Source organism: Cryptomeria japonica, chromosome 5, assembly GCF_030272615.1.
Source record: "Cryptomeria japonica chromosome 5, Sugi_1.0, whole genome shotgun sequence".
Classification (NCBI taxonomy): Eukaryota; Viridiplantae; Streptophyta; class Pinopsida; order Cupressales; family Cupressaceae; genus Cryptomeria; species Cryptomeria japonica.
In genome coordinates, this window is record NC_081409.1 from 671,131,675 (window position 1) to 671,159,655 (window position 27,981).

The 27,981-nt window shown below is 36.5% G+C and overlaps 1 protein-coding gene across 2 annotated transcripts; it reads right to left on the bottom strand.

Annotated features, from left to right (window-relative positions):
* Nucleotides 1-125: 125 nt before the first annotated feature.
* Nucleotides 126-27,981, bottom strand: LOC131039559 (uncharacterized). Of its 2 annotated transcripts, none has more exons than XM_057972349.2 (2): nt 27,382-27,968; nt 126-506 (listed from the first exon to the last, which is right to left on the bottom strand). In XM_057972349.2, exons 1-2 carry the CDS (start codon nt 27,602-27,604, stop codon nt 163-165), a joined length of 567 nt encoding a protein of 188 aa, XP_057828332.2. In that variant the 5' UTR covers nt 27,605-27,968; the 3' UTR covers nt 126-162. The 2 variants fall into 2 exon arrangements, with proteins under 2 accessions (XP_057828332.2, XP_059077575.1); XM_059221592.1 differs by lacking the exon at nt 126-506 and adding an exon at nt 25,106-25,368 and having other exon boundaries at nt 27,382-27,981.

Consider the following 27,981-nt stretch of genomic DNA (forward strand, 5'->3'; position numbering starts at 1 on the left):
AACCCATTATCTTTTCCCAAAAAAGCATAGTTTATCTTTCAAAAGATACCATTGCAACCAAAGCAGGATTTATTTTGAATAATGTGGCAAACTTAAGAAGCTTCATTTGGAATAAAAGAACCAAATGTTTCAAAATGAAGAAGTGAATTTCATTTATGCAACCTAAGTAAGAGCTGAAGGAAGTGAATAACAAACCTCTTCAGGATATCCCAAGTCATAGACAAGCTTATTAACTGTACCATTATACGTCAATGTTTCAAATGTTTCAGGCTTATATTGTGCAAGTGTATAGTCCATGTCAAAACCAATTGCTACAATGCTCTTCATGTTAAGAGATCGGTTACAAAATATTCGTTTTCTCATATCAATATTATGACCAGATTCTTGTGATGTCCAAATAGGAAACTTCTGACCAAAATGACTTGCCACTTGTTGGTGCTCAAATAATGCATCACTGCTTTGGACAGTACCCTCCATTTTATCGACTACCTGATTCAACATATAACCTAAGAGATAAATATAATATAACATTAGCATAACAAAGAATATCCAAACAAATGGCAAGAACAAATCAACAAATGTGTTAAAGTTTGGCCAAACACAAATGTGACATATATTATTAGAACCTCAAGGCATTAAAGAGCGTATTCCACAAGCAGTTTAATCCCAAAAGAAATTAATTTCAATAACATCAAAAAGAAGACGTAGAAATAACTATGCATGCTGTAGGCAGGGTGAAGTGTATTTATAAATAAGATAGGTAGGACACAATATATTACACTAGAAAAAGTAAAATGAGAATAGATTATAAAAACAACTCAGGAGCCTTGTTTCAATTTATCAACCATGCACATTAACCTTTTGATATTCCAAACAACGAGCTCCAAAACAAGTGTAGATGCCACTCTTATCGGCAATTAGAATACAAATCCTTTTGGAAAGAGAAAATGTTGCCTTGTGATTCTTGAACATTGGCAATTAGAATACAAATCCTTTTGGAAAAAGAAAATGTTGCCTTGTAAAACAGACATCAGACAAATTCACAATTTCTTGTAGCTTTCAAAGTGGATTAGTGCACAAGAAGAGAAAATGTGCATTTTTTTGACTTTGGGATAAGCTGATCATGGTAGACTTTGTGGTTTTAAACTGAATAAAAAAAAACTATTGGTTACACTTAAAACTAATCAGGTGCAGGCATCACCATGCAAGAAGATATAATCATTAAAAGAAATGGATGTAGAGTCATAGAATAGGATAAAATCAAGTCAAAAAATAAATGATGAAGACAAAAACAATGTATTAGATTTCATTAAATCATGAAATCATCTCAAAAGACACAATGATGAAGAGACTGCATAAGTCACAATTTGCAATGCAGTTATGGATATCGCCTTATGAGTTAGATCCCTGTAGAATTATATATGTCAAAAGATTTCATTCATCATTTTTCAACAAAATGATTCCAAAGAGAGGTGATCTGCATTAGCATGCACTCAATTCTTTTTAGTATCATTCTAAAGGACAGTGTCAAGGGAAATACCTATGACCCTAGTCTCTGAGTAGTTTCATACACGGACTTTTTCCAAACTATCAGTAAAAGATTATAAAAAATTCCTAGGAAGAATTATTACAAAAGAACAAAATGCCTTTGCATTTCACAAAATATCCTAGTTGGTATCAAGTGGTCATGATTTTCAGCTTGCAGTTGTACCATGGACAATAGCCCTGATTTTTTTAACTAAATTAATATGAGTAGTTACTTCAGCACTAAATGCTCAAGCATTTCTTTCCTTCTATATATACCAAATAATGTAGGCCAGTTTGATTTGTTATATGTGATGGAGAATGGAAATTTCTGTCAAGATGCTGCTTTATCACTTAAAATCATGATCGATAGAGTTTGCCTTCTTCCCTTCAATTCCAAGTAATACATCAAATTCCTTCCACAGTTTTGTAGCCAGAGGGAAGTGTAGAAATAAGTGCAGAACAGATTCTGAGTTTCTTTTATACTTCAGAACTTCGGACAAATTGAAGGTCCAAATATACCTCTTTTTTGCAGATTCTCTAATGTTAAAATTTTTTATCTACAAACCATTGAAAAGGATTTTATTTTTGGCCTTGTGTGGCTGTCCCAATTTGATTCCATTGTCTACCAGTATGTTTAGATCTGTTATTGAATTTTTGATAAGCCAAATCAACTATCATTTTCCCTTTTACAAGCAATGATGTTCAGGAGCACCTTAGGCAATTATTTTATGTCCCGTAGGCTAGCGGGATGTTATAAGGGAAATAATTAAATATTAAACATAAGTTGCCAAAAGAAACTTTATGTTATATTATAAATAGGCAACTTATGTTAATCATCTAAAAAGTGTTCTTAAAAAAGAGGATCAAAAGGTGTCACTAGTAATGGGATCCAAAAGATATATTATATTAAAATACAATTCTAGTAATTTTACGTTTTTGAAGGAAAAAGAAAAGGAATATAAAATCTAATTGCAATCCCTCAAGGCCTATATAAGGAGGGGTTTGTGCTTCGAAAATCTACTTCTTACTAATTTTATCAATTTCTACTTTCTAGAGGATGAACATGAATTCTTTTGGCCAGGGGCAAAAATCCTTTCGCAAGATGGCTTCAATGAGCTATTTAAATAATTCCACAGTAGGATTACTCAATGCTAAACCATTCGGAAGATTGTCAATTTTGGTCGTGGGTTTCAGTTTGTTTGTGTGGTGTGGAATATTCAAAAAATATATATATATATATATATTTTGTGTTTCTACTTCAACTTATAATATGAAGATATTGAAGAGTATTTATTTTTTTAAGTTTGCTATAATTATCCATACCACTACTAGGGCTAGGGCCTGGCTCGATTGGCGAGAGTTTCCTATGGTAGGCACAAGGTCACAAGGTCTAGTCTTCCCCCCAACCCACATGGTACTGAAGGGCGTGTTGCACTAACATCACAGGTCACATTAAAAAGTTTACCAGGGCACTACAATTTATAGGGGGGGTTACCCTATTCCTACAATCTAAAAATGAATATTATACATACCATTACTAGAGCAATCTATAACATTGCTACAATAATCTATACAACTACTACAATGATTTGTTGTAATGTCCACTTCTCAAATGTAAGCTGCTACTGACCCTTAGCCTATTTTCCTAAGTTTTCTCATAGGCTATCAAGTTTTGATAAAGGGGAATAAGTTAAATAATTAAATTAAGTTGTCAAAAAGAGTACCTTTGATTAATATTTTAATTGAAATCTTACACATAATTATTTAAAAAGGAGTTTTAAATGTGCAGAATAAGTGTCACTAGGCTCATGGTGCTGAAAAGTGGTCATAAGGACACTTTATGTTATTTTATTAATAAATAAATAAATTGAAAAGAAAAAAGCAAAAAATGATATTGCTAAAAATAACAAAAAAAAAGGGAAAAAAGAACACTTTTTTCCAAAAATAGCTCTGAAAAGATTATAAAAGGAGGTTTGGTCTTCAGAAGAAGGCTTATTGTTGAATTTTCATTGTTTTCTTAAAAATGAATCTATTCTTGTAACTAGCTAAGGATGAAAACCCTTCTAGTTGGATGTGTGGTTTCACTCTAGAATCACCATTGTGTTGAAAGTTGTAGATTGAGTTTCAGATTTAGTGGGTATTTTGGAACTGTGGTTTGTGGTTTTAACTTGGGCTTGCAAATAGTTTTGGGGTTTTATGTGATTTATATATTCTAGGAAATAAATAAATAATACTGTGGTGCGAATTTGATTGTGTAGTGGTTTGTGTTGTGTGAAATGCAAAAATATATGTATATGTATATGTAATGCATTTGCAAAGAAAATCTATCACTGAATTTTTGAAGTGGCTCAGTGACCTTGTAGGAGCCATACTTCTAGTGGGAAGTGTTGTACTTATCTCGGAAGGAACATTTAATGATTTATTATTATTTCAAGTGTTGCAACTTGCAACAATCTGAAAATGCAGCAATACAATCTACTCGACAACTATAGGTTCAATGGCAGTTTAAAAGTGGTGGTCTCAAAGGATAAAGGTTACAAATTTCTAATTTTTAATGTGAAAAACCAAATTGTAGAAAAATTAAAAAATCATCGATTTGGGTTGGAATTAATAGTGATGTATCAGTTGATTGATTCAGCTACAAAACTTGTTCATCTCTCCAACTTCTTTTTGGGTAATTATTTTATGATTTTCAGTTTCATGTCAACTATTTTACGAAAAGCTCATTTTTAGAATAATAAAGAAAAGTATCTAAACTGATTCAAATATGATTGTAAATGAAATTCATTTCTCATTGTGATAATCTAGAAAGTATACCGCCAGATTCTTTCTTTTTTGAATATTTTCATTGTATTAAATCCTTGGACAATAGTACTGCCGGATCCCATTTATATTTCTATCATTCTCCACCTTGCATGGTGTGAACCGGAATCAGGTGAGTTGATTAACTTCATTCACACTCACTATCAGCTAATTTGTCTAGAGCAATTCTATGATTATTTTAAATTGTAAGTTGATCGACTTGCTGCCAACACTTTTCAAATAATTTTCATTGTATTAAATCCTTGGACAATAGTACTGCTGGATCCCATTTAACTTTCTATCATTCTCCGCCTTGCATGGTGTGAACCGGAATCAAGTGAGTTGATTAACTTCATTCACACTCACTGTCAGCTAGTTTGTCTAGAGCAATTCTACAATTATTTTAAATTGCAAATTGATCAACTTGCTGCCAACACTTCTCAAATAATTTTCCTGTCCTTGTTCTTACTTCATATGCTCTCACCTTGAGCCCATTTTGGGAACTAAGTGATCAAAAAGAGTAAAATTGAGTTCATTTCAAAAAAATATTGGGATTTGAGCTAACACAACACAGGGTTATTATACTGTATGACTGCCACAATACCATGTTATAGTTGCATATTTCGTTAGTTTGTTGTGTTTTCCAAGCTTGTGCGATTCCTTTGGATTTCCAATATTTAATATAGTTAGTATGAAGATTTTTCAAGTTTGTTGTTGTTGGTTATTGTGTGAAGTTTTAATTTTGAGGGATATATTGATTTGTATTTGCTAAGTCAAACTTATCAGTGTTATTTCTGCTTGTCAGCTGGTTGTAGCACCTTTTGATGGCTGTATATATCCAGGATTTCATTATAAAAATGCTTGTTGAAAGCTTATCAAAGGAACGTTATTGCTGGTCTAAGATTCCCTGTATTAGTTAATACATCATTAGCCACCCAATATCAAGGTTATTATTTACTACTTTAACCTAGGTACGTAGCTTATTTTGAGGTTTAAATGGGCTTTTAACCCTTGCAACTTCATCATCAGCACATTCATACACTTGGTAATTGGGATCATGCCATTTTGGGACTGCTACACCCCTCAAAACTTACAACAGCAATCTGAACAGCTGTATATTGAACTATATATTGAAGAATATTTGCAAGGTTCTAACTTATTTGTTTCTTAGTTGATTATAGGAAGATTTTGGTATTTTGTTGCTGCTAAATATCTCAAGAATTTAGCTCTAACTGGTCAATGATTTTTGCTAACACATTCAAAGATTTACCATTGACAATACAATTTTCAAGTATAAAAACTCCATTATAAACACTGGATGGTTTACCACTAGTAGTGTTGAAATCATTGTATAATTTTGAACATGTTACCATCAAATAGTAATTGCATTTGATATTGCAAGTAGATCCTAGATGGTTTGCCCCTAGATCCATTTTAAATTTGCATATCAGCATTTGCCAATTTGGCATTGATCTAGGTCCACTTATCTGCCAATTTGGCATTGGTCGAACATGTAGTTTGTAAACAAGCAATTTAGCTTTGACTATTTGCATATCACTATTTGCAAATTTGGCATTGATTGTAAACTGGATGGCTTGCTGCCAGTGAAATTGAAATTGATTGCTTATTGTCCACATCCCAGTTTTCATATGCTCTCACCTTGCCCACATTGGGATCTTGCTGATCGAAAAAGAACCTAGGGTTTGTGTTGATTGTAAAAATTTGAAGCAACAGCATGGTGTTATCTCCAATGCCTTTTTCTGGATATCATTGCACGTAGAGGCAATAGTTGAAAGACATATATGAAGCACATTACATTAAAGAGTCATTTGATTAGCTATTTGATCAAGATTGAAAGAATTTAATCAGCTTTAATGAGACCCACTAGTGTGAGTGAGTGAGTGGATGGGAACCAATCCTTTTCACGGGAGAATCAATATATCAGTGTTAGCTAATATACACTAGTACCATCTTCCCCTGAAATATAGAAAATGCCCTTGCAGTCTTGTATTGCAGTCACCAAACATCAGTTAAGACTTTCTAAGGGAAAGAAAAACACACTAAACAGCTATGTTTATCTTGCCTCCAGTTGAGGCTTTTAGGTACTCGGCCAATCTTAAATAACTGCTAATAGAGAATTTTCAGTCCTTGAATGCCTGTTCTTAGCCTCTACATTGCTCACATGTTTTATTATTGCAAAGAAGTTTCAGTTTTACAATTGTTGTACCCTTGTCATGTTGCTGGTCTTGAAATATTAGGCCTGGAACTACTGTTATCAGTCATGAAGCTGTAAGTTTGCACATTTTAAAAGAGTTTCATCACTAGATGATGTTGAAGAAAATTTCAGCTGAGGAGAATAACCATTTCAGCCACATTTGTTCTGATTTTAGTTAAATTCCAGGAGGTTTGTGGCTGTTGTAACTTGTTTCCAGGCCATACACAGTCTGATTTGCATCATATTTGGAAGATGCAACAAGCAACACCATTGAAGAGTCCACTAGAACTCAAAGATTTTGTTATGAAGCTCTATTACGTGTTCTGGGATCTAAATCACATAGAAGGAACTGAGTGGTGCAACAAAAACAAGGTGGTGAGTACATGTGGCAGCCTTTGGTCTTGTGACAGTTTATGGATATTTTCATGCATCAACAAATCGAAGGGGATCATCTTAAGGGTGAGCTGCACTCCTTGTCTAATACTATCTGGGATTGGAAGGAAACTCTTTGAGATCTCATCACAGAATTTTCAAAGCTTTGTGTTATGGATCATGCACACTTGTTGGCCAAATTGTTTCCCAAGTTGTAAGAGTTGCATACAATCATTTTGGGTAATGGAGTTGGGGAATGTTGTACTTGTTGGCCCAAGTTGTTTCACATGACAGGCATGGGATCCAAACTCTATTGTGTGCTATATCATGATCCATAGCTTGGGCACGATCTTGCTTGATTATCTCCATCCACAATCACTTGAGGGCAAACAATTTCAAGAAGGGAGGACTGTCACGTCCCCTTTTCAAAAATACCACCATAGAGAATTCCTCTAGCCTATCCCCATTTCCCATGGCCTAAAAAGTAAAGCAAGGGATATTATTAAGTTGAGCCTGTTAGTTTTATATTTAAATGGAAATTTATTATAACATTATTTTATTTAATTAATAGTGTTTTTTAACACTTAATTATAAAGAAGTATTTTTATATACTTTGGAACTAAATTATTAATCGTGGGTCCAATTTGGAAAGGTTTAAAAGAAGGGTTCCTAGCTTCATTTGGCATCTAGCATTCACTTTGGCATTTCATTCAATTTCCAAATTGAGCATTGCATTCATTCTACTCATCCAAGGATGAAAACCCTTGGCTTATTTCAGAAATACTTAAGGACAAAAATCCTCTTGGATTTCCATTTTGGAGGTGAGGACGAAAACACTCATTTTCAATCATTGGCAATTCCAAATGGGAGTTGCATAATATGTTTTTTGGTAGATTGTGTGGATTTATATGTTTTCGCAAAAGGGCATTTGCAAGCAAATCATAAATCGCTATTTTCAAGTTAAGTTGCATCATCCACCTTAAGTGCCACACTTTAGGAGGTCATTATATTTATCTATTGGCAAATTTCAGGGTTTGTTACTGTTTGAAAACATTATTTACATGATTTCAGTCTATCATGCCTTTCCTAGAGAGGTGAACCAATATTTTTGACAACAACCAGCATTGACTGTTGGCACATTATTAGCAGCGAGAGACTTAATTGTCTATGATTGTCGACTTAATTTATAGGCCGACTTAAGTAAGTCGGCACCCTTCAAATTGAAGAGTCGCCCTCCTTGTAAAGGAGGACGACTCATGTGAAGGGTTACAATACACATATAAGTGTTGAGGATGTCTTCATTCTTGAAACCGTATCGAATACACTCTCACATATCGCTCTCCTTCACTCAGCATTATTACTTCAGCAGGTCGATACTTACATCAAGGTGTGATTGGATATATGCTGCTCTTGACATGCGATACCTGTGAAAATACAACACGGTATCAGATCTAGACTGGGTGTAATTCCCTCACCGGAATACCCAGGAAGGAATAGTTTAATGATATATCGCTGAAATGTGAACTTTGAAGTTCATAGTCACGGCGTAAGGAATTTATAATGCTTGGAATTCTCTCATTCCAACGGAGTCATATAAACAGTAATATTCGAAGAAAGACATTTTTGTCGGCTTCCTTAGCTAAGAAAGTTATCGACCGAAGTTTATAAATCGTGTGGACATAATCTTTCCGGCACCTTCCAGTCTATGCGGATGGAGAGTATAAGACCTGTGTTTGTTTCCGTTCATGATAATATTCTCTTTTAGATTTTGGTATGATATTATTTGGCTTGAGCAGGATTATTCCAGGAGTAGTGCAATATCCTGTTCGGTGTGTCAATTTCTGTAGAGGTGCACAGTTATTCCTTGTCACGACTCTCTTGTTGAATATCCCTAAGCAGTTGCACATATTCGTTACGGGTTTATTTGATGGACTTTAAACTATATGAATGTGATATTATATTTAATGTTAGGCATTTGATGTTATCAGACTTTTAGATAATACATTTGATGTTTGGCATAATATTATTATTATTATTATCAGCTGAGGGAATAAATCATTGAACATTGCAAAGGTCAAGTGGTGTATTAAACTGCGGAGGCCGAATCTATCTTCATCGCCCGATGTTATTAGTAGCAGACAATTACATCAGTTTGCAATATTTGTCTTCTCCATTTGGGCTTATTCAGAAAGGCCGTTAGTATGAGGATAGTATGATTTGCAATGAGACTATTCTGTTTGATGTGGTGTTCTTGCTGGTCGGAAAGAAGCTGGAACGCCCCCTCTAAAATTTGATTAAATACCAGGTTTTGAAGTATTTTTAAGGGACATTTCATGGTTCAACATTGGGAGTTTTGAACTGCAAATAGATACTAACAAAAGAGAGATACCAGAATTATATTAATTCCTAGCATATGAATTAACCATGGGCTTCAAGTTCATTGCAAATACTGAAGTCGGAAGTATTTAATATTGTTAAGAATATTCAAAGGCTCTTTCCTTGGTTTTGCTGTAATATTATTCTGTGAAGAAGAAACTTACTGGAGACTGTGTGTGCAATAGAGAACTTATCGCCTTCATATTTACATTCGGAGATTCCAGTAGGTGGATGTAAGGAGCTATAACAGAGTCTTCAGGCACTCATTATACTATGGATAGTGTTGCAAATGTCTTCATCGGGCTCCTTGGGAGTTGCACATGGAGTATAGTTTGAGACTATTTTTGGTGATTATGACTGTATACGTGTGTTATTACCTGATGGAATGCCTCGATGCTTCATCTGATAGCTTGGAAATGATCTATGGAACCCTTATCTTAGGATCTTCTCCAACAGTGAAGGATGTACGATGCGTTGCAAAGTTCTCCATGAGTGGTTGTGCTGATAGTCCCTCACAATATTGAGTGAAATGGTGCTTCCCATACATTGCAGATCTTCATCTTTTCAGGAAGTTTACTTCCAGATCTCCAATCATCAAGCGGGTGAGGGAGAATTTCACTTGTGGTCAATACTATATCCATTTGCACAAATGGAGGAGTGTGAAGGCACATACAATAAAGGATCAACAGCAGTTCAGAGCATAGTTGAAAATCTCGGACTCGCCATGGACTCGGCAAACCAAAAATTTGGACTCGGAATCGGACTCGTGAAAGACTCGCGAAAGACTTGGCAAGGACTCGACAAAAACAAAACCGTAGTTTTACAAAAAAACATAAAGAAATTAATGCATTTAGAGAACATAAGAGCCATAATTGAAACATTACACGTCATATGATCAACAAACGCGCAATATTTGAAATTTCATCATTCATACTCATAGTTTCAAACTTTCAACTCTAAAAGGGATAATACCAAGATTTCTTCAATGCTAATTATGTTGTTCTATGGAGCCTAATCAAACTCAGAGGTTAAATTTTCCCTACTTCCATCAACGCAATTTCCCCCTATATTTTTTGATGGGGGTTTGGGGGCGGCACCCCCAAGTTGGGGTCAAGGGGCATCGCCCCTTGCGCGCTCCCTCTCGCGATTTAGGGCGAGGTCAAGGGGCAGCGCCTCGCAAGGCCAAAAATACTTTTATTATTTTATAAAGGCGTCGGGTGTTATTTTTCTATTGGCCCACGTCCAATTAGGGTTACCCCTTAGCCCCCAAAAAAGTCAAAAAGGGGGGGAGTTACGCCAAATGAAGGCAAAAAAAACAAAAAAAAAATCATTTTTAAAGCTTGCCTGATGGTTTTTCTGGGTCGCACGAGTCCATCTGAAAGACTCACGAGTCCGTGCAAAAGACTCGCGAATCTTTCAAATGGACTTGCCAGGACTCGCCGCGCGAGTCCTTGGCAAGTCGACTCGTGGCTCCCACGGACTCGCGGCGAGTCCACGAGTTTTAAAACTATGGTTCAGAGGCATATCCTTGGCCCACCAAACCGTGATCCATTTTGTTATTGGCCAATTAGAGGTCGATGGGACCATCATTTTCGCAGCCTCAGTATATCCTCCTTGATCAACATTTAAATTGTTTGGATGAAGTCACTCTATTTCTTGCTATTTCGAATTTAGAAATTGGCCACATGATTTTGATGAGATCTGGGAGGGTTTGATGTAGGGCAGTACATTTATGTATCTCAGTTTGTAAATATATTGGTGATCTGTATTGCAGAGTTGTGAAGAATTATAGTCATTGCTCATTTTGATAGATTCATTCATGATTGTGGTGATCAGATTGCTCTTCATTAATGGTTGACCTTATTCCACTGTGCAACATCCAGTTCTTATTGCATCAAGTTGAAAGTGTATTACTCTTGTAGAGAGTGGCGAATGGTCTAAAGAGAAATGGTTGTTGTGCCTTCTAGGAAATGTCGTCCAGAGCCTAACAAGGCTCAGCCTGATTGTTGTATAATCGCCTTCTCTCAGTGACTGAGTATATCGATCTAGATTTGAATACTCTGTCAAAAAAATTATGTGGCAAAGGGTTATCTAGTAGTCCGTGTTGTTTGTGTGGATGAGAAGATGAGACTCAGCTACAAGACTAACTCCATGGGTACCAGCAATAAAGAGATAAGTCAGATTAAAGATCAGAAGGATGATGAGAGATCACATTCAAGATATATCCTGTGAGAAAGATTCGCAGGCTGAAGAATAGAGACGCAGCTTGCTGGCATAAAGCTGAGTTGGTGATATATAACTGGAGGCATCCCTCGAAGAGGAAGAACCTATTCAAGTTGTCATTACAATCAGTTTCTTCGAAGAGGAGGAATTAACATTCAGAGGGAGTTTGACAAACCTACAGAAGCAACCTTGGACGAGAAGGTCAGGCGGTTGAGGTTAGTACTTCAAGCTTCAGAGGGAGCAGCTAGAGGACTTGCTTTATTTGATTTTCAAAGATCTTGGTCATATTGATTCAAAGGGAGTGGACCACGTCAAGAGGGTTTCTCTAATGATCAACAGTCAGAGGACTATGATTCATGGGATGGAGTCCCATGTATGTAGGCTGGAAGGCCTTTATGTTGACTCCTAGTTCATGATATTCCTAGATAGATGGATACTTGGTGAGCTTGGAATACATCAAGAGTGATGCAAACTCCAACCTTGTATTTCATGAAAGGTCAAAGCATGTGGAGATCAAGTATCACTGTGTTAGAGACATGGTGGAAAGGTATGCTATTCACTGATGTATTCTTCTTTTCAAAAGATGTTTTAAAGTGTAAACTCTTGTGATTGCATTTCTCTTTGAGAGAGTCTTAAGGAGAAAGCCCTTATCTACACCCTCTGATATGGTTCATGGTGCATGTCATGTGTGTGACTCCATAACAATTTTGGTTCAGTGCTTGATGAGCCCCTGTGAACATTATTGTGAGGTGACGATCTCTCAATAGTGAACTCTTGTACATCTGATCATTATCATAAGGTGACAATCTTACGATATTGATTAATCATACCATTATGATGGATATCAAGGGACGTGATATCTATGGATATGTCATAATGGTTTATATCTCTAGTAGTAATATCTATGGATATGCCATAATGGTGGATATCATGAGACGTGATATCCATGGATAAGCCATAATGGTGGATATAACATTATATTCATGGTGGATTTCATGTGAAGTGAAATCCATGGACATGCCATGTAGTAATATCTTTAGATATACCTTAATGGTGGATATCATGTGAAGTGATATCTATGGATAAGCCATAATGGTAGATATTACATGAGGAGATATCTATGATACCCGTGGATAAGCCATAATGGTAGATATTACATGAGGAGATATCTATGATATCCATGGATAAGCCATAATGGTAGATATCACATGCGGTGATGTCTATGGACAAGCCATGTTGTTTGTTATCACGGTGAGGTGATACCTATTCATTCACCATCCATGGGAGTAGCCATGGTAGTTGTGTTCACTTGCATTCCCACTTTGGGAGTAGCCATGGTGAATGTCACTATGTGACTCAAATCTTGAGAAAAATATCTCCCTAGCTAAAGAGGGAGTGTTGGCGCATTATTAGGGGCGAGAGACTTAATTGTCTATGATCGTCGACTTAATTTATAGGCCGACGTAAGTAAGTCAGAACTCTTCAAATTGAAGAGTCGCCCTCAAAGGAGGACGACTCGTGAAGGGTCACGATACACATATAAGTGCTGAAGGTGTCTTCATTCTTGGAACGGTATCGAATACACACTCACAGATCGCTCTCCTTCACTCAGCATTATTACTTCAGCAGATCGATACTTACATCAAGGTGTGATCGGATATATGTTGCTCTTGACATGCGATACCTGTGAAAATACAACATTGACAACATTATTGGCTCTTTTGGGAAATGATTTGCATGGTTTTGAAGAGCAAATCATGTTGGAGGGTAATAATCAGTATTTCGTATCATTTCCAACCTCTTATTGTGGGTTTTCTTCCGTTTAGACCAAGGATGAAAAAATCACCATTAAATCGTCTAACTCGCGACTTATCGGGAGTCAAAAATGGCAACGATTAAATCGCTAAAAAACTCGTCGCCAATTTTTGAGAAAAAATCGCGAAAAATCGCAGTTAAAAAAAATTATTTCGTTTTTAAGTGAAACCCTAAAGTTTAATTGCGATATGCATTTCTTTAGACCCTCGAAAGAAAGTGGTTTTACACATGCAGGAGACAAGGCACCCAAATGCCGACGGGAGGGAGAAAGGGCACGTGAATGCTAGAGAAAAGAAAAGAAAAACTTTTGTTGTGCCTAATATATCTGTGAATATAGATAAGTAAACGAAATATAAATGAGTAAAATCTGTGAAGATATAATGTTAGAAGTTTTGGCAAAACTCTATTCAAAAAATATTGAAGCCTCCCTGCACAGCTGTAGACAATCTTTTATTGTGGGGTCCATTAGTTTAATAAAGCACCAGAATTAACTTTGCAAATGGACTAAGAAGTTTGACATTCCCACAAAAGTGATTATAGTAAATTTATTCAATGCGTACCCTCCCTGTCTTCTGCTTTTCCACTTATTTTTACTTCATATTTATTTTTATTTTTACTTTTTTCACTTGTTTTTTGGCATATGATATGTATTTGACTCAAATTATGATTTATATATGATGGAAATATGTAATATGTTATTATGTTCTATAAATTTAGTGTATATGTGTTTTTTTTTAAATATTTTAAGAAATTATATATTGTCAAATGTTCGATAAATTTGCCAATTTTCTGCTGAGTCCCGATTTTTTAAAAATCTTGGGCCAAAAGATTTATTGCCGATTAAGAGTTTTTCATCTTTACTTTAGACAACCTTTTGGAGGTGAATCTACAATTCGTAAGCCTATGTAGACTAGCACAACACTTCCAAACCTTTTCCTAGCCACCAACATTCATTTCTAGCCTTGCCGCAGTCATTTAGGGTGTTATAGCAGTATTTTGGAGGATAAAAATAATTATATAAGGTGTTTACCAGTCATTCGAGGTTATATCAGACATTATAGTGTTTTACCTGACTTTCATGGTGTTGGAAAATTATTTGCAGTGCCCTACCAACAGCCATTGTGCATAAATCTCATCATTTGATCACTAGTGACTTGATTTAGTAAAGTTATAATTTTGAAACTTGTTTTTGGCTTGTATATCAATCTTGTAAACAATTTTCTATGCTGAAATTAAATAAAATCAGTGTTGTTGTTATTGTAATAGTGATTGCAAATCATATAAGTGTAATTTAGGGTTATTTGAGCATTTTTGTGAAGTTTCCAGCTTAGTAGTTGTAATCAGCATTTATATTACAAGTTCAGTTGCTGCTTCAATTGTGTTTGTTTTAGAAAAATTAAAAAATAGCAAAAATTATAATTTGGGGGCATTGGATAAAAAAAAGGCAAACAATTTTTAATATTATTTTAAGTTGAGCCCAGTAATTTTTAATTTAAGGGACAACTTAAATAATATTATTATCAAAATAAAAAGTATTTTTTAACACTAACAAAATAAAATGTATTTTTAAATAATTAAAATAAATAAATAAATTGAATACTTAAGGAAATTCATCCCAAAGGCCCAATTTGAGTGCTACAAAAGGAGGGAGCTTGGTTTCATTTGGATGAAGTTTTGTCATTATTTTTCCATTCAAATTTCAAATTTGAGCTTTGTTGTTCAAGTTCAGTTCCGAAGTCAAAAACCCTTAGTTGATTTGAGAATCTTGGAAGATGAAACTCTTAAGATTTTCACTATTAGGTTTGGGAACAAAAACCCTCATCTCCAACATTGACAATTCCAACCGAGAGTTGCAAATGTGCTAATTGGATTACTTTCAATTTGAGGGTTCGTGACTTGGAAGGTTTCAATGTAGATATCAAATTTTTGAGGATTCTGGACACATTTGATTGTTGCTACATTGTCACTACAGTGAAATCAGCATTTTTGGCCAAGTTTAGTGTTCACATGTCATTGCCATGGTGTTGCTACAATGAAATTAGCATTTTCAAGGAATATGTCTTCATCATTAGTGCAGCAACCAGCAAATACAGCCATCAAATTGAGTATACTAGCAAAGAAGAGGTGAATCGATCATCATATGTTGCACATTTCGTGGATCTAGTGATATCATCACTTTGGAGGGTTTCAAGGGAGAGTTCTTCATCATATGTTTCAATACCATTTCCAATGACTTTCCTTGGTAACGTAATTGCTTGGGAGGGTAGAATTTCCTAACTATTGTTGTTTTTATCAATTTCCAAGCCATCTTTATGTGTTTGAGCATTGGAGAAGATTACAACACTTTTGGCAAGCATCATCAGCATTTTTTGTTGTTTGCAGACATTTTATCAACTGTTATGAAGGGCACGGGACTGCTATGCAACATCTAATTGACTATTCCCAGCTACCACGTGACCTCCGTAGGTCATTTGTCTCATGATTGTTGTTGCTTTAGCACTTCTACAGTCAAATTCAGCCACCAAACTTTTTAATATTCAACATGTAGGGCTCCTATGGCTATGCATTCCTCATTTATGGTCACATTAAATTATTACAAGCTGAAAATTGAACATATCAATCATTGTAAGTTGCTCCAATATTTTGCAAATGTAATAAAAGCATTTTAAAGGTGATAAATTAGTGTTTAATTCAAATCCATGCAAATTTAATACCCTAGGGTTCCATTTTTTAATGTTTGTTGACATTTGCAAGTTGATTCGTTTATTTTGAGTCATATCAGCACTTGCTTTGAAGTTTGTCATATCCAAGCCTAATTGCATATCAAAGGGTGTTAAGTCGGTTGTCCATCTCTTATTAGACATTAACCAGCACTTTTATTTGGGCTATTTACTATAAGTGAATTATGCTACTTTGGGGTGAAACTGAAGTTGTTTGCCCGCCATAGGAGGTTTGACAACAAGTTTCTAACAATTGGTTTCATTTTGATTTTGCTGTTCCAATTTGTGTTTTGCATCAGAAATCAGAAAATTAGAAAAAATAAATTAAAAGTTATTCCACTCAATTGCTTTTTAGTAACAACATGTTGGTCTCTTTAGTCTCTTTCTTTTGTTGAGTGTTGGAACATTTGGAAGAAGTATGGAGACTAGTAGTGAGGGAGTATGCAGGAGTTTTTGTTACATATGTGGATCATGGCAACTGTTCTTTGTACAAAATGGTTCTAATTATTCTAATTATAAGGCACACCTTCATATGAGTGGTAATTAGTACACTTGGTATGCTTTGACCTATTTTCAGATTTGACACTACCCATACAATGGGAGTTCTTTGATATGTAAGTTCTTCGTTGACAAATTTTAAACAAAGAGCTTGTAATTGGTTTATGGGTTTGGGTATGTTGTTGGCATGAGTTTTATTAATGTTTTTGATACCTTTTGGGGTATGGATGATTGGATGTATTAGCATTTGTTGTGGTTGCTATTTCCAATCGTGTGGGATTTTTCCTTGGTAGCTACTTCGAGCCTTCCTTATTGCATAGATTTGATGCTTGTGTTCTTTGGATTGGTGCATCTTCACTTGGGTTTGCTCAATTTCTTCCATAGCTGGCATGTTGGAGGATGAGAGGAGTTCATACTTGAGATGGTGGTCACTTTGATGTTATTCTAAGTATCTTGATGGAGCACCAAAGTATGCTAAAGATTCATGCGGTTTCATGAATGGCTATAATCTATTTCATAAATTGACCCTTATGCAATGTATACAACAAGTGGGAAAATGTTAGGAAAAGTGTATTATACACTTTGCACAAGAAAATAAATATTTTAATTATGTAAAATAATTATTTATTTGTGCTACATCTTAAGATGTGTATAGCCACATTAATTTTTTTGGAGGTCCACTTGTAAAGTTGTATTGTAACAATGGTTAAATATATTGTGTGGGTTGCACATTGAAATAAAAATCATTTTGGGAAAACCTAGTACCAAAAAATAAATGTTGTTGGTCAATGGTTTTGTGTTCTCATGGTTTTGAGACACGGTTTCATCAACACCACAGCTGTATTTGTGTGAGTTTGATTCTACAAAAGCAAGCACATGTTTAGTGGTTGGGTTGAGTGTCATTTGTATTGAACTCTACTGTAGAGTGCATGTGTGAAGCATGATGTGAGATGTGTGGTTGCATGATTAGCCATTATGTGTAGACACATGAAGGATGTGTTGGACAAGATTGATGTTTTAAAATTATTCATGGAGACTCTAAAATTGTATTATATAGTTTCATTGCTAAATAATACATTGAATGTGGATGTTTCTGGAAGGTGGGTTTTTCTCTCGTGAAGGGTTTTCCCAACGTATTTCTGGTGTCATCTTGATGGTATGTTTGTTGTAATGTCCCCTACCTGATTAACATAGTTAATCTATTTCAATATATTAAAATTGATTGAGAGACTAATCATGAAGCTAGTCATTGTTATTCTTCAATTTATTAGTTATTAACAAATGTTTATTCATCTTCCTCATTAGATGATTTATTTCATTATTCATAGTTCTTAATATAGATATCAAACCCTGCTACTACTTCAATTTTAAGGGAGAAGGGTCTATGTATGTTACCCAAGCGCTTAGAGACCAAATACAATAGGTTCCCTCAAAGTTTACAAATCCAAGCCCTTAACTATCTTGGGTCTATACCCTCAAGGCTTATGGGTCACTGATCCCTCCCTATCTTGGGACTTAACCTATTGCTTGGATTTAGACTGCCCCTCCTTGGAACATCTCATTCCCATCTTCTTAAGTACTGACAATAATAACATGATTTAGACTATAAGTATACTAATTTCTTATGTATTATGAATATATATATGAAATTAAGTATGACTGTCATACATATTGCAGTCCATATTATTATTACTATTAATTCTGCATAAGAACATTATCGGGCTTCAAATATTAAGCATAATTATTAAACACATCCCCATGCATACCATGAAGAACAAGGGTGTTACTGCCTGTAACAAAATAACAGTTCTGATCTAATCTGATCGATGGTGATGACACTAGATGTTGTAATGTCCCCTTCTTAGCAGTAATCAGCTCAGTTGACCGTTAGCCTATTCCGGAGACCCGTAGGCTAGTCGGAAGCAGAAATTAGGGTTTCCTACCTTTGGGAGGATGTTTCAGCATTTTTGAAGGCTTGCATGTTGGAGTTTGTCAGTTTGGGTTCCGGATTCCTTCTAGGTTTTCAGAAAGCTTCGCGATGATGATACATGCATAGAAAGCAACGAAGTTTGGCAAACTTTCTATTTTTAGTAAGTGGAGGTGAAGGCAGCTTATTTCTCTAGGTTTTTCTAGGTTTTCTAAGAGCTTCAAGATGGTATAACATGCAAATCAATCCGAAAACCTTTTCTAGACTTACTATTTTTAGTTAGTACGATAGCTACTCAGATTAGGGTTAAAATCACTTTGGAAACACTTACTAGTTTTAGCAGTATGCTATTTATAGTAAGTACTATTTTTAGCAGTGCTATTTTGGCGAGAACTTGTGTTCGAACTCAAATGACTAGTTTTTGCAACGCAGTTCAATACCTTGGCCTCAGCTCATTTTGGCAGTATTCAGTATTTGGAAGCAAAAATATTTTTTAATACTTTATTATTCTCCATGGCCTAGGCATAATTTGTGTTATGACTTCAAGGGGTTGACATGATGTTTATAATTAAATTATAACTTAAGGCAAGGTGGATGATTTTCTAAGTAAGATTGCCTAAGTTATATTATTATTTAGAAGTCATTGTTGAGCGCCCACTTTACACATTATTTTATAAGTCTTCTATTTATCAAAAGTGGCGATTAAGGGTGGATGTGAGTTGGGCAAACTATGTTAAGGAGGTGGAATGAAGTGCTAATTGAATTTGGGCACCATGTGAGTGGAATTTGAATTTGAATTTGGCCTGCAAAGAGGTTATAAATAAAGGCCTTGGGCTCTCATTTGGATCATCCATGAAAATTATAACTAAGTGTTGTCGAAATGTTGTTGGAATGCTTCGAGGGATGCTTACCTCTTGGACTGTATGCTTAGCTTCTCGCTTGAAAGATAACGACTAGTTGAGATTTGGGACTGTTCTTCACTCAGAAGAATAGATGGAATTTATTGAGAAGTTTGTGTTCGAAGTTTTCTGATTTTTGGAATGCTGTGTGTGAGTTCCAGGTTGCTGATTTTCAATGTGGCTGTAAGTGTGTTTTGCTCATAAGTCTCTACGTGGTCATCTACCAGTTCTAGGTATTTGCTCGTACTTTTCCTATGCTCAAGGCGATTCTTCATGTAAGTTTTCAGTGCTTGATTTGGAGTCATTTTAATATTGCAAATCATACTTCTGCCCTAGCCGTACCATGCTAGAGTTATCTTGGAATGCATGCAAGTTGTGTTTGGGAAAGTTTGTTGCAGTTTGTTGGTCTTAGCATGATCGCCTACCTCATAGCTTTTGTTTGCAATCATTTTTGAGTCAATCCGTTGAGTATTAGTGGAGTTGTGAGCATTTTGTTGTGGTTTGAAGTCGCTGATCTGAGTTTCCAGCTTGCTGTTATTGTATTTCAGATTCTGAAAATTGTAGTGTGGTGTGTGTTCTTGGTGTGGTTAGTCTATGTTGGTTTTGGGGGTGCTTATGTTATCATTTGCAGCGATGGACAGTGATGTACTAATCTAAAATCTCATGCTCTTTATTGTAAAGCTGATTAGTAGTACTAATAGCTACTGTGGAAGAGGTCGGCTTTGCCGCCTTCTTTGTTATTGTAATGTTGTCCTCCCGCTAAGCAGTCGAGTAGATTGTAATTTCTTTTTTTTTCCTCCCACTGAATAAGCGGTTGAGTAGATTGTAATTCCTTTTTTTGTCCTCCCGCTGAATAAGTGGTCGAGTGATTGTTGCTTATTTCAGTTTCTTGGTTTTTTAATTGGTTGGTCATACCGCCATACTGCTGTTGAAATCTCTATCACCCGTTGGATAAGCGGAAGGGGTCGGCTTGCCGCCCAGCATTGTAATTTCCAATTGATTATTTAAGCTAACGATCCCCTTATCACCGTATGCTCTCACCTTCCCACATTGGGCTCTTGGTGATCAGAAACTGGAAGGGTTACCTTTCAGCTGTATTTTGATTATCATTTCCTAACCCTAACGGGTGTTTGTGTTGATTGTAATTGGGAAAAATCCAAAAAAATCAAGGGGGTCATTTCAATGGTATCAAAGCTGGTTTTCCTGTCAGCCTGTCTGTTCAAAGTGATCAGAGTTCTCTATGAGTGACACAGACATCCGATACTACAACAGAGAACAAAGAAAACAGCAATATCAGATTCCACCCATTCCAGTTGAAGAGACTTTTTCAGAAGTTTTGAGAAACAGAGAGACAACAGTTGATTCAGTTGATTCAATGGGAGAGAAAACATCAGATCCGAATGGGGCTGCAAAGAGAGCAGAAAGAAAATTTGACACTATGATGGGCATGATGTCCCAGTTGTTGGCAAAACTTAATTAGAATATTGGTGGGACCCCGAATCAGCCCGCTAATGTCCCTGAGGCCAGCACCTCTAACAACCCTAGAGGAAATGGAAATGGAAGTTCTAGCGTATTCTAGCCCCCTACTATTCGGCCCCTGTTAATCTACCCTCCGGGGGGAACCACTAGGAGATCCAGAATATTCTCACCCTAGACCAATTCATGAATCAAAAAAAGAAGAGAGGTGGGAGATATGACAACCGTTCCTTTGCTTCGAGACACTATCAACAAGCTCTTGGAAAGGTGACTCTAGAACATTTTGATGGGAGTGATAAGTGTTCTGCTAGAGCATGGGTGCAAAAGTTGGACAGTTTTTTGTCCTTGAGACCAATGTCAGAGGAAGATGCAATCAAGTTTGCCACCTTGCACTTGGATGGGGCTGCTCACGAATGGTGGTACCATGGCTTGGTTACTCTTGGACATGGTCTTATTGTGACCTACAACGAGTTCACTAATAAGCTCATTGAGAGATTTGATACCAAAAACCCCCTGAGCTGAAATTTTGAGAACTTGCACAGTTGAGGCAGCAAGGATCCTTAGACACCTACGTAGCTGATTTCCAAAGGTTAGTTGTGATGGTGCCAAACATTACAGAGAAGAGACTTGTGGTCCTCTTTACTAAAGGATTGGAAGAGCCATTGAAGGGTTGGGTGAAAGTATTTGATCCTCCAATGCTGAATGAAGCTATCAAAAAGTCAAGGAGTATGGAGTTGGATGCTCCTAAGTCTAAATTTCAGACCAAGCCTTTCTCCTATCGAAAGGATAGAAAGAAGTTTTCAAATCAGACCAAGAAGTTCCCTTCTCGGATGGATGAAGAGCTCCAACAAGAGTTCCAGAGAAAAAATTTGTGTCACTCTTGCAAGGAACCTTGGGCCCTGGGTCATAGGTGTCATGGAAAGGGCAATGCACGTCAAATGGAATCCTATTCTGCTGATGGATCAGATTCTGAAAATTCAGAACAGCAAACTGAACAAGGGAAAGTGAGTATGAGGAGGTTCCAGAAGAGATTGATGACGGCCATGAAGATAGGGGTGTAGTTGCACAATTGTCTAGCCTTCACAAAAATGAGTCATTCAAATTTTGGGGAGTGCTTAGAGAGCACCAAGTTATTGCTCTTATTGATACCGGAGCAACTCACAATTTCATTGATGAAAGGATTGTTGCAAAGAGAAGCTTGATAACTGATGAGGTTGAAGGATTCAAAGTCATGGTAGTTGATGGTTCAACTATCTCTTGCAACCGAATGGTCTCCAATATGTCTTTGAAGTTGGGAAATTATGAAGTCAAGGATGACTTCTTCATGGTTAGCATTGGAGGAACTGATGATGCAGTACTTGGCATACAATGGCTGCGATCTCTTGGTGAGATCACTCTCAATCTGCAAACAATGGAGTTGAAGTTCATGTCCGAAGGGAAGAAAGTGGTGTTAAGAGGGATGTCTAATGGAGGCCCTCTAATTGTGTCACTAAAGAGGATGAAGAGGCTGATTTGTCACGATCAAGTGGAACGGGCAGCGGAATGCATGATCATGTCATCCAATCCAATAGAAGAAAAGAGACACTATCCTCCCTATATCCAAGAGTTGATCACCAAGAGGAGTAAGGTCTTTGAAAGCCCACCCCCTGGGAGACCCCTTGAGAGAGGGACTGAGCACATAATTGAACTTGAAGAGGGAGCGAAGCCGGTTATCACTACTCCATACCGGTATCCCAAGAAGCAGAAAGATGAGATAGAGAAAGCTATTAAGGAGCTTTTGGACATGGGATACATCCAGCCAAGTAAGAGTCCCTTTGCTTCAACAATGGTGTTAGTGAAGAAGGATGGAACCATGCGCATGTGCGTGGATTACCAAGCTCTCAATCAGAAAACCATCAAGAATCGATACCCTATTCCTAGGATTGATGAGCTACATTGATCTAGCTATCATCAAATTAGAATGAGGGAATCTACTATTGAGAAGACAACCTTCAGATGCCACTTTGGGTATTTTGAGTTTCTAGTCATGCCCTTTAGCTTGACTAATGCTCCTGCTACCTTCTAATCTTGTATGAACAGGATCTTTCAGAAGCAATTGACGAAGCTCGTGCTTATCTTCTTTGATGACATCCTCATTTTTCGTAAGTCGTGGAAGGAGCATCTGCAGCACTTGGATGAAGTACTTAGCATTCTGGAGTCCGAGTCTTTGTTTGCTAAAGAGTCTAAGTGTGAATTTGGGATGAAGGAGTTGCTTTACCCTGGCCATATCATCAATGCAGATGGAGTTAAGGTTGATCCTGAGAAGATCAAGGCGATAGTTGATTGGCCTCTACCTGAGAACTTAACACATCTGAAGGGGTTCTTGGTGTTAACGTTGATAGCAGCAGGAGACATCATTATTCCTGAGATGGTTGTGAAACCATATTGCTGATGTTTTTCATTTATCGTGTATGAGCTCTTCTCAGTTCGTTCTATTGTTTGATAATATTGAATTTTGCTAGGCTGGAAGTGTAATGAGCTTTGATATCTGTCACCGTCCTTGTGTATTGACTACGACTCTTGGGAGCTTCATGCTTAATGATTGCATCTTCCTCTATCGTTTTTCTTCCGTCAAGAGGTGTGACAGTGTCTATAGTTGTGCGACTCTTCTTGGTAACGGTTTTTGAAGCGAGATGAATGGTAATTGTCGACATGGGCTTTTCGTATTCCACCGCCTTAAATATTCTTCAAGCTTTGTCATGTCCATATAGACATGTTGCAATTTAATTTTGTGGTGCATGAAGTTCTTCAGTGAGATCATATTGACCATATGCATCTACGATCATTGATATGATGAGTTTCTTGTCAGGCTCTTATTCAACGCTTCAGTATCTTCTTCAGTAATTTTGTATCTTTTCAGCTCTTTGTATTCTATTGGTGAATGATTATCCCTGTTGCAGGAAGTTTATATGTTATTTGTCTTGTGGAAGCTTTAGTCATTCTTGAACAGTTTTCAAATTCTACTGTGGATTGTTAAATGCTAACAATCGTGTTTAGTTCTTTGCTTACTTAATCTTGTGAGCATTGTATCAGATTTGTGACAATAATAAAAGGTTCATTTTTCGTGTGGCTGGGTTTTTCACCATCAGGTGGAGGGTTTTCTCGGGATAAAATTGTGTCTATCTTGTTCTTATGAGTTTTCTAAGTTTCAGATTTTTGAGTTTTTTGTCTTTCTGGTTCTAACTTTAACACTTGGGTCTATGTGGCTTCTACTGGAGGTTTTTGAAAGGCTACTCTCAAATGACTGCCCCCCTCATAGCTCACTAAGAAAGGAGCTTTTGTATGGTCAAAGAAGGCATAAGTAGTGTTTGACAAGTTCAAGGAGATTATGAGCTCGTGCCCTATTTTGGCTTTACCAGATTTCACCAAGCCCTTTGAACTACAATGTGATGCATCAGAAGAAGGTATTGGTGTTGTTTTGATGCAAGAGAAGCATCTAATTGTGTTTGAGAGTAGAAAATTAAGAGGAGTTGAAAGAACTTATTCTATCTATGACAAGGAGATGCTTGCAATCATGCATACATTAGCCAAGTTCAGGCAATACTTGGTGGGAAGCAAATTTGTTGTCAAGACGGATCATAATAGTCTCAAACACTTCACAACATCAAAAGGATTTGAATGAAAGGCAGCAAAAGTGGGTAAGTAAGCTACAGGATTACGATTTTGACATTGAGTATGTCAAAGGCAAGAACAACATTGTAGCTGATGCACTTTCAAGAAGGCCCCATTTAAGCTCTTTGTGTGAACTTACTGCTGATTGGAGAGACTTGTTGCTTGCTGATTATGCCAAAAATCAGTTTGCAACCAACATTATTGAGGGTACTTTTCATGATGAAAGGTACAAGGTGGTTGATGAGTTGATACCAAAGAAACGAGACTCGGACTCGGCTCAAGCTCAGAAAGGCCGAATCGGACTCGGACTTGGGACTCGGAGTTAGACTCGGCTGGACTCGGGAAAGTGAAAAACTCAAGAAATTTAGAGATTTTTAAAGATTTAAAACCTGTTTCATGCACCCTTTATTGAATACACCTTAAAGACACAATAACATCATCAAACTCGGCTCATTTGATTACATTCACAAGTATACATCAATCACATTAACATAAACGCAAATTGTAGTTGAAGGAAATAACAAACATAAATATATAAATATTGTCAAATGTATACAATATTACAAAACTCATGGAATAAAAAATCCATGTCATCATATGATCATCATCAAATGTTCCACACAAATACCAAAGGTAAATACAAATATGAGCCTATGGCTCAAAGGAGCGTGCACCCTCTCACCCTGGCCCCCTGCGAAGGCGTTTAATGTAGGTCCTGGATGATTCGGCAGCCATAGTCGCTCCTCGTGACACCATGCCATGCTCACCAACCAACATCAGGAACATCTGTGTCACTATCAGTATCTCCTGTCTCTGCTCGTGCTCTCTGCTCCTCCTCTGCCATGGCTACAGCCTCAACCTCTATATCTACATAGTCGATCCAATCAATGTCAGACTTGGAGGTTAAATTTTCCCTACTTCTATCGATGCAGTTTCCCCCCATATTTTTCAACGGGAGTTTGGGGGCAGCGCCCCCAAGGTGGGGTCAAGGGGCATTGCCCCTTGCGGGGTCAAGGGGATTCTTGTAATCTCTGGTTGATACTCTCCAAGGGTAAAATCTTTTTGTTACCTGAATCTCAGCTCAAAAAGAAGATTCTACAGACTTTCCATGCCATTCCTCTTGTTGGTCATCAAGGATATTTGAAGACCTATAAGCAGATTTGTGAGAGGTTCTCTTGGAAGGGCATGAAAAATGAAGTGTTGAGCTACATCAAGGAGTGTCACACTTGCCAGATGAACAAAAATGAGCAGACTTTCCCAGCTGGTTTGTTACAACCTCTACCTATTCCCAATCAGAAATGGGAAAGTATCTCGATGGATTTCATCAATGGGTTGCCGAAAGCTAATGGCAAGGATTGTATCTATGTGGTGGTGGATAGATTGACTAAGTTTGCTCGTTTCTTTGCCATTACCAACTCATTTACAGCAATTCAGATTGCTGATGTGTTTTTTCAGGAGGTGTTTAGATTGCATGGGATGCCCAAGAACATTGTAAGTGATAGGGACAGCAAGTTCCTAAGCACTTTTTGGCAAAAGGTTTTCAGATTGTGTGGCACAGTGCTTACTCCAAGCACGAGTTACCACCTACGAACTGATGGGCAAACAGAGATTGTGAACAAATGATTGGAAGGCTATCTCAGAAACTATGTCTCGGAACAGCAGAAAGCTTGGGTGAGATGGCTACATTTAGGGAATACTACTACAATTCTTCCTACCACATGTCCATCAAAATGTCACAAAAAAAAACTATATAAAAGCCTGAATTTGCTACAATTATCAGAAATTGAAACAGCTCAGGTAGAAATTAAATGCAACAGGCCACTGCAACAAATAAGGCATGAGATTAAAAACCCGGAAGGCATTGAGCCTTTTTGTGTGTTGAATTCAAAAGTTTGACCTGACAAAGTAGAAAAGGAAACTAGGACAATGTTATTTAGAAAACAAAGAGGCCTGAATTTGTTACTGTAGTCAAAAATTGGAATATTTCTATTAGAAAGACATCAAATGCAAATTTCAAAATTTTCAAGCAGAGATTGAATTCAGGCTTTCATTTCTTTCAAGAAAATTTTGGTGATTATACTGCTAGAAATTGAATGCATGATTTCATTTCTTCCAAAACAAATTTGGAAAATAAGGCAACAAGAAACTAATAAATACGTGTGAAATAAGAAAAGAAAGAATGGCATATATAACAAAAAATTATTATCAGAAATTTGCCGAAAGTGCAAATCATCGCAATAAGGAAATGCGTCTGAAATAAGTAGAATCTTTTAACTAAACTTGCAATTATCATCAGAAAATTGCAGAAATTGGAAAATTAAGGAAAATTAAGGTAACAAGGAAATACGTGTGCAATAAGGAAAGAAGATATACCACTGTATTTGAAGATATCATCCGAAATTTGCAGAAACTGGAAAAAATAGGAAACAATGAGGCAATAAAAAAAAATACATGTGAAATAAGAAAAGAATTTACAAGAAATTTGAAATAATACCAGATAATTACCGAAATTGGAAATTAAGACAAACCGAAAGCAATAATAAACTACATGTGAAATTAGGAAAGAAAATATTAAAAAAAAATTGCAACTATTGTCACAAATCTGTTGAAACCGGAAATTAAGGCCAAGAGAAAGAAATAAATGTGAAATAAGGAAAGAAAACTAAAATAAATTTGCAATTATCATTAGAAATTAAAAGATTAGGGAAAATTGGCTTTAAGGAAATAAATTTGTAACAAGGAAAGAAATATTACACCAAATTTGTAATTATCATCTGAAATTTGCAGAAATTGAGACCAATCTTTGAAATTATTTGCAGATTTTCGCGACATTCAATTTTAATTTATTTTTTCAAAAAGAAACAAAGAAAGAAAATGCACCTTTGTGTCTGCGTGAATTAGCGGAATGACGAGCGGCAGCTGAGGAGTGCATCGTTCTTCTTGATAAATGAAATGGTCGAATTCGAATATTCTTCTTCAAATGTGCTGAGAATAAAGTGGAACAGAAAGAGGAATAGAAAAGTGGCATTGGCATAATAAGTGTTCTGGAATAAAGCGGTACAATGGCTACTGCCGATCTCATGGTAGATAACACTGAACACATTTACGGAAACAGGAATTTGAACTTTTTTCTTTATCCTTGTTTGAGAATGTTTACGACCAAAGAAGCTTTCAATGTCATATCATATTCTTGATCTTATTCTGCTTCTTTAAATTTCATTCTTATCGTTTAAGAATGCAATGCCATGCTCCAATTGGGCTCCATGTCTCAGAGGGTTTTTGTAAGCTTTTTTTGAACCAGCCTGGGGACAAGTGCGTATTTATCTGCCCAAAAAAGTGACGTAACGGGGAATTCGTTCTCTTATTATGCGCCCTTTTTACTGCTTTTGCCTTTTTTTGAACCAGCCTGGGGACAAGTGCGTATTTATCTGCCCAAAAAAGTGACGTAACGGGGAATTCGTTCTCTTCTTATGCGCCCTT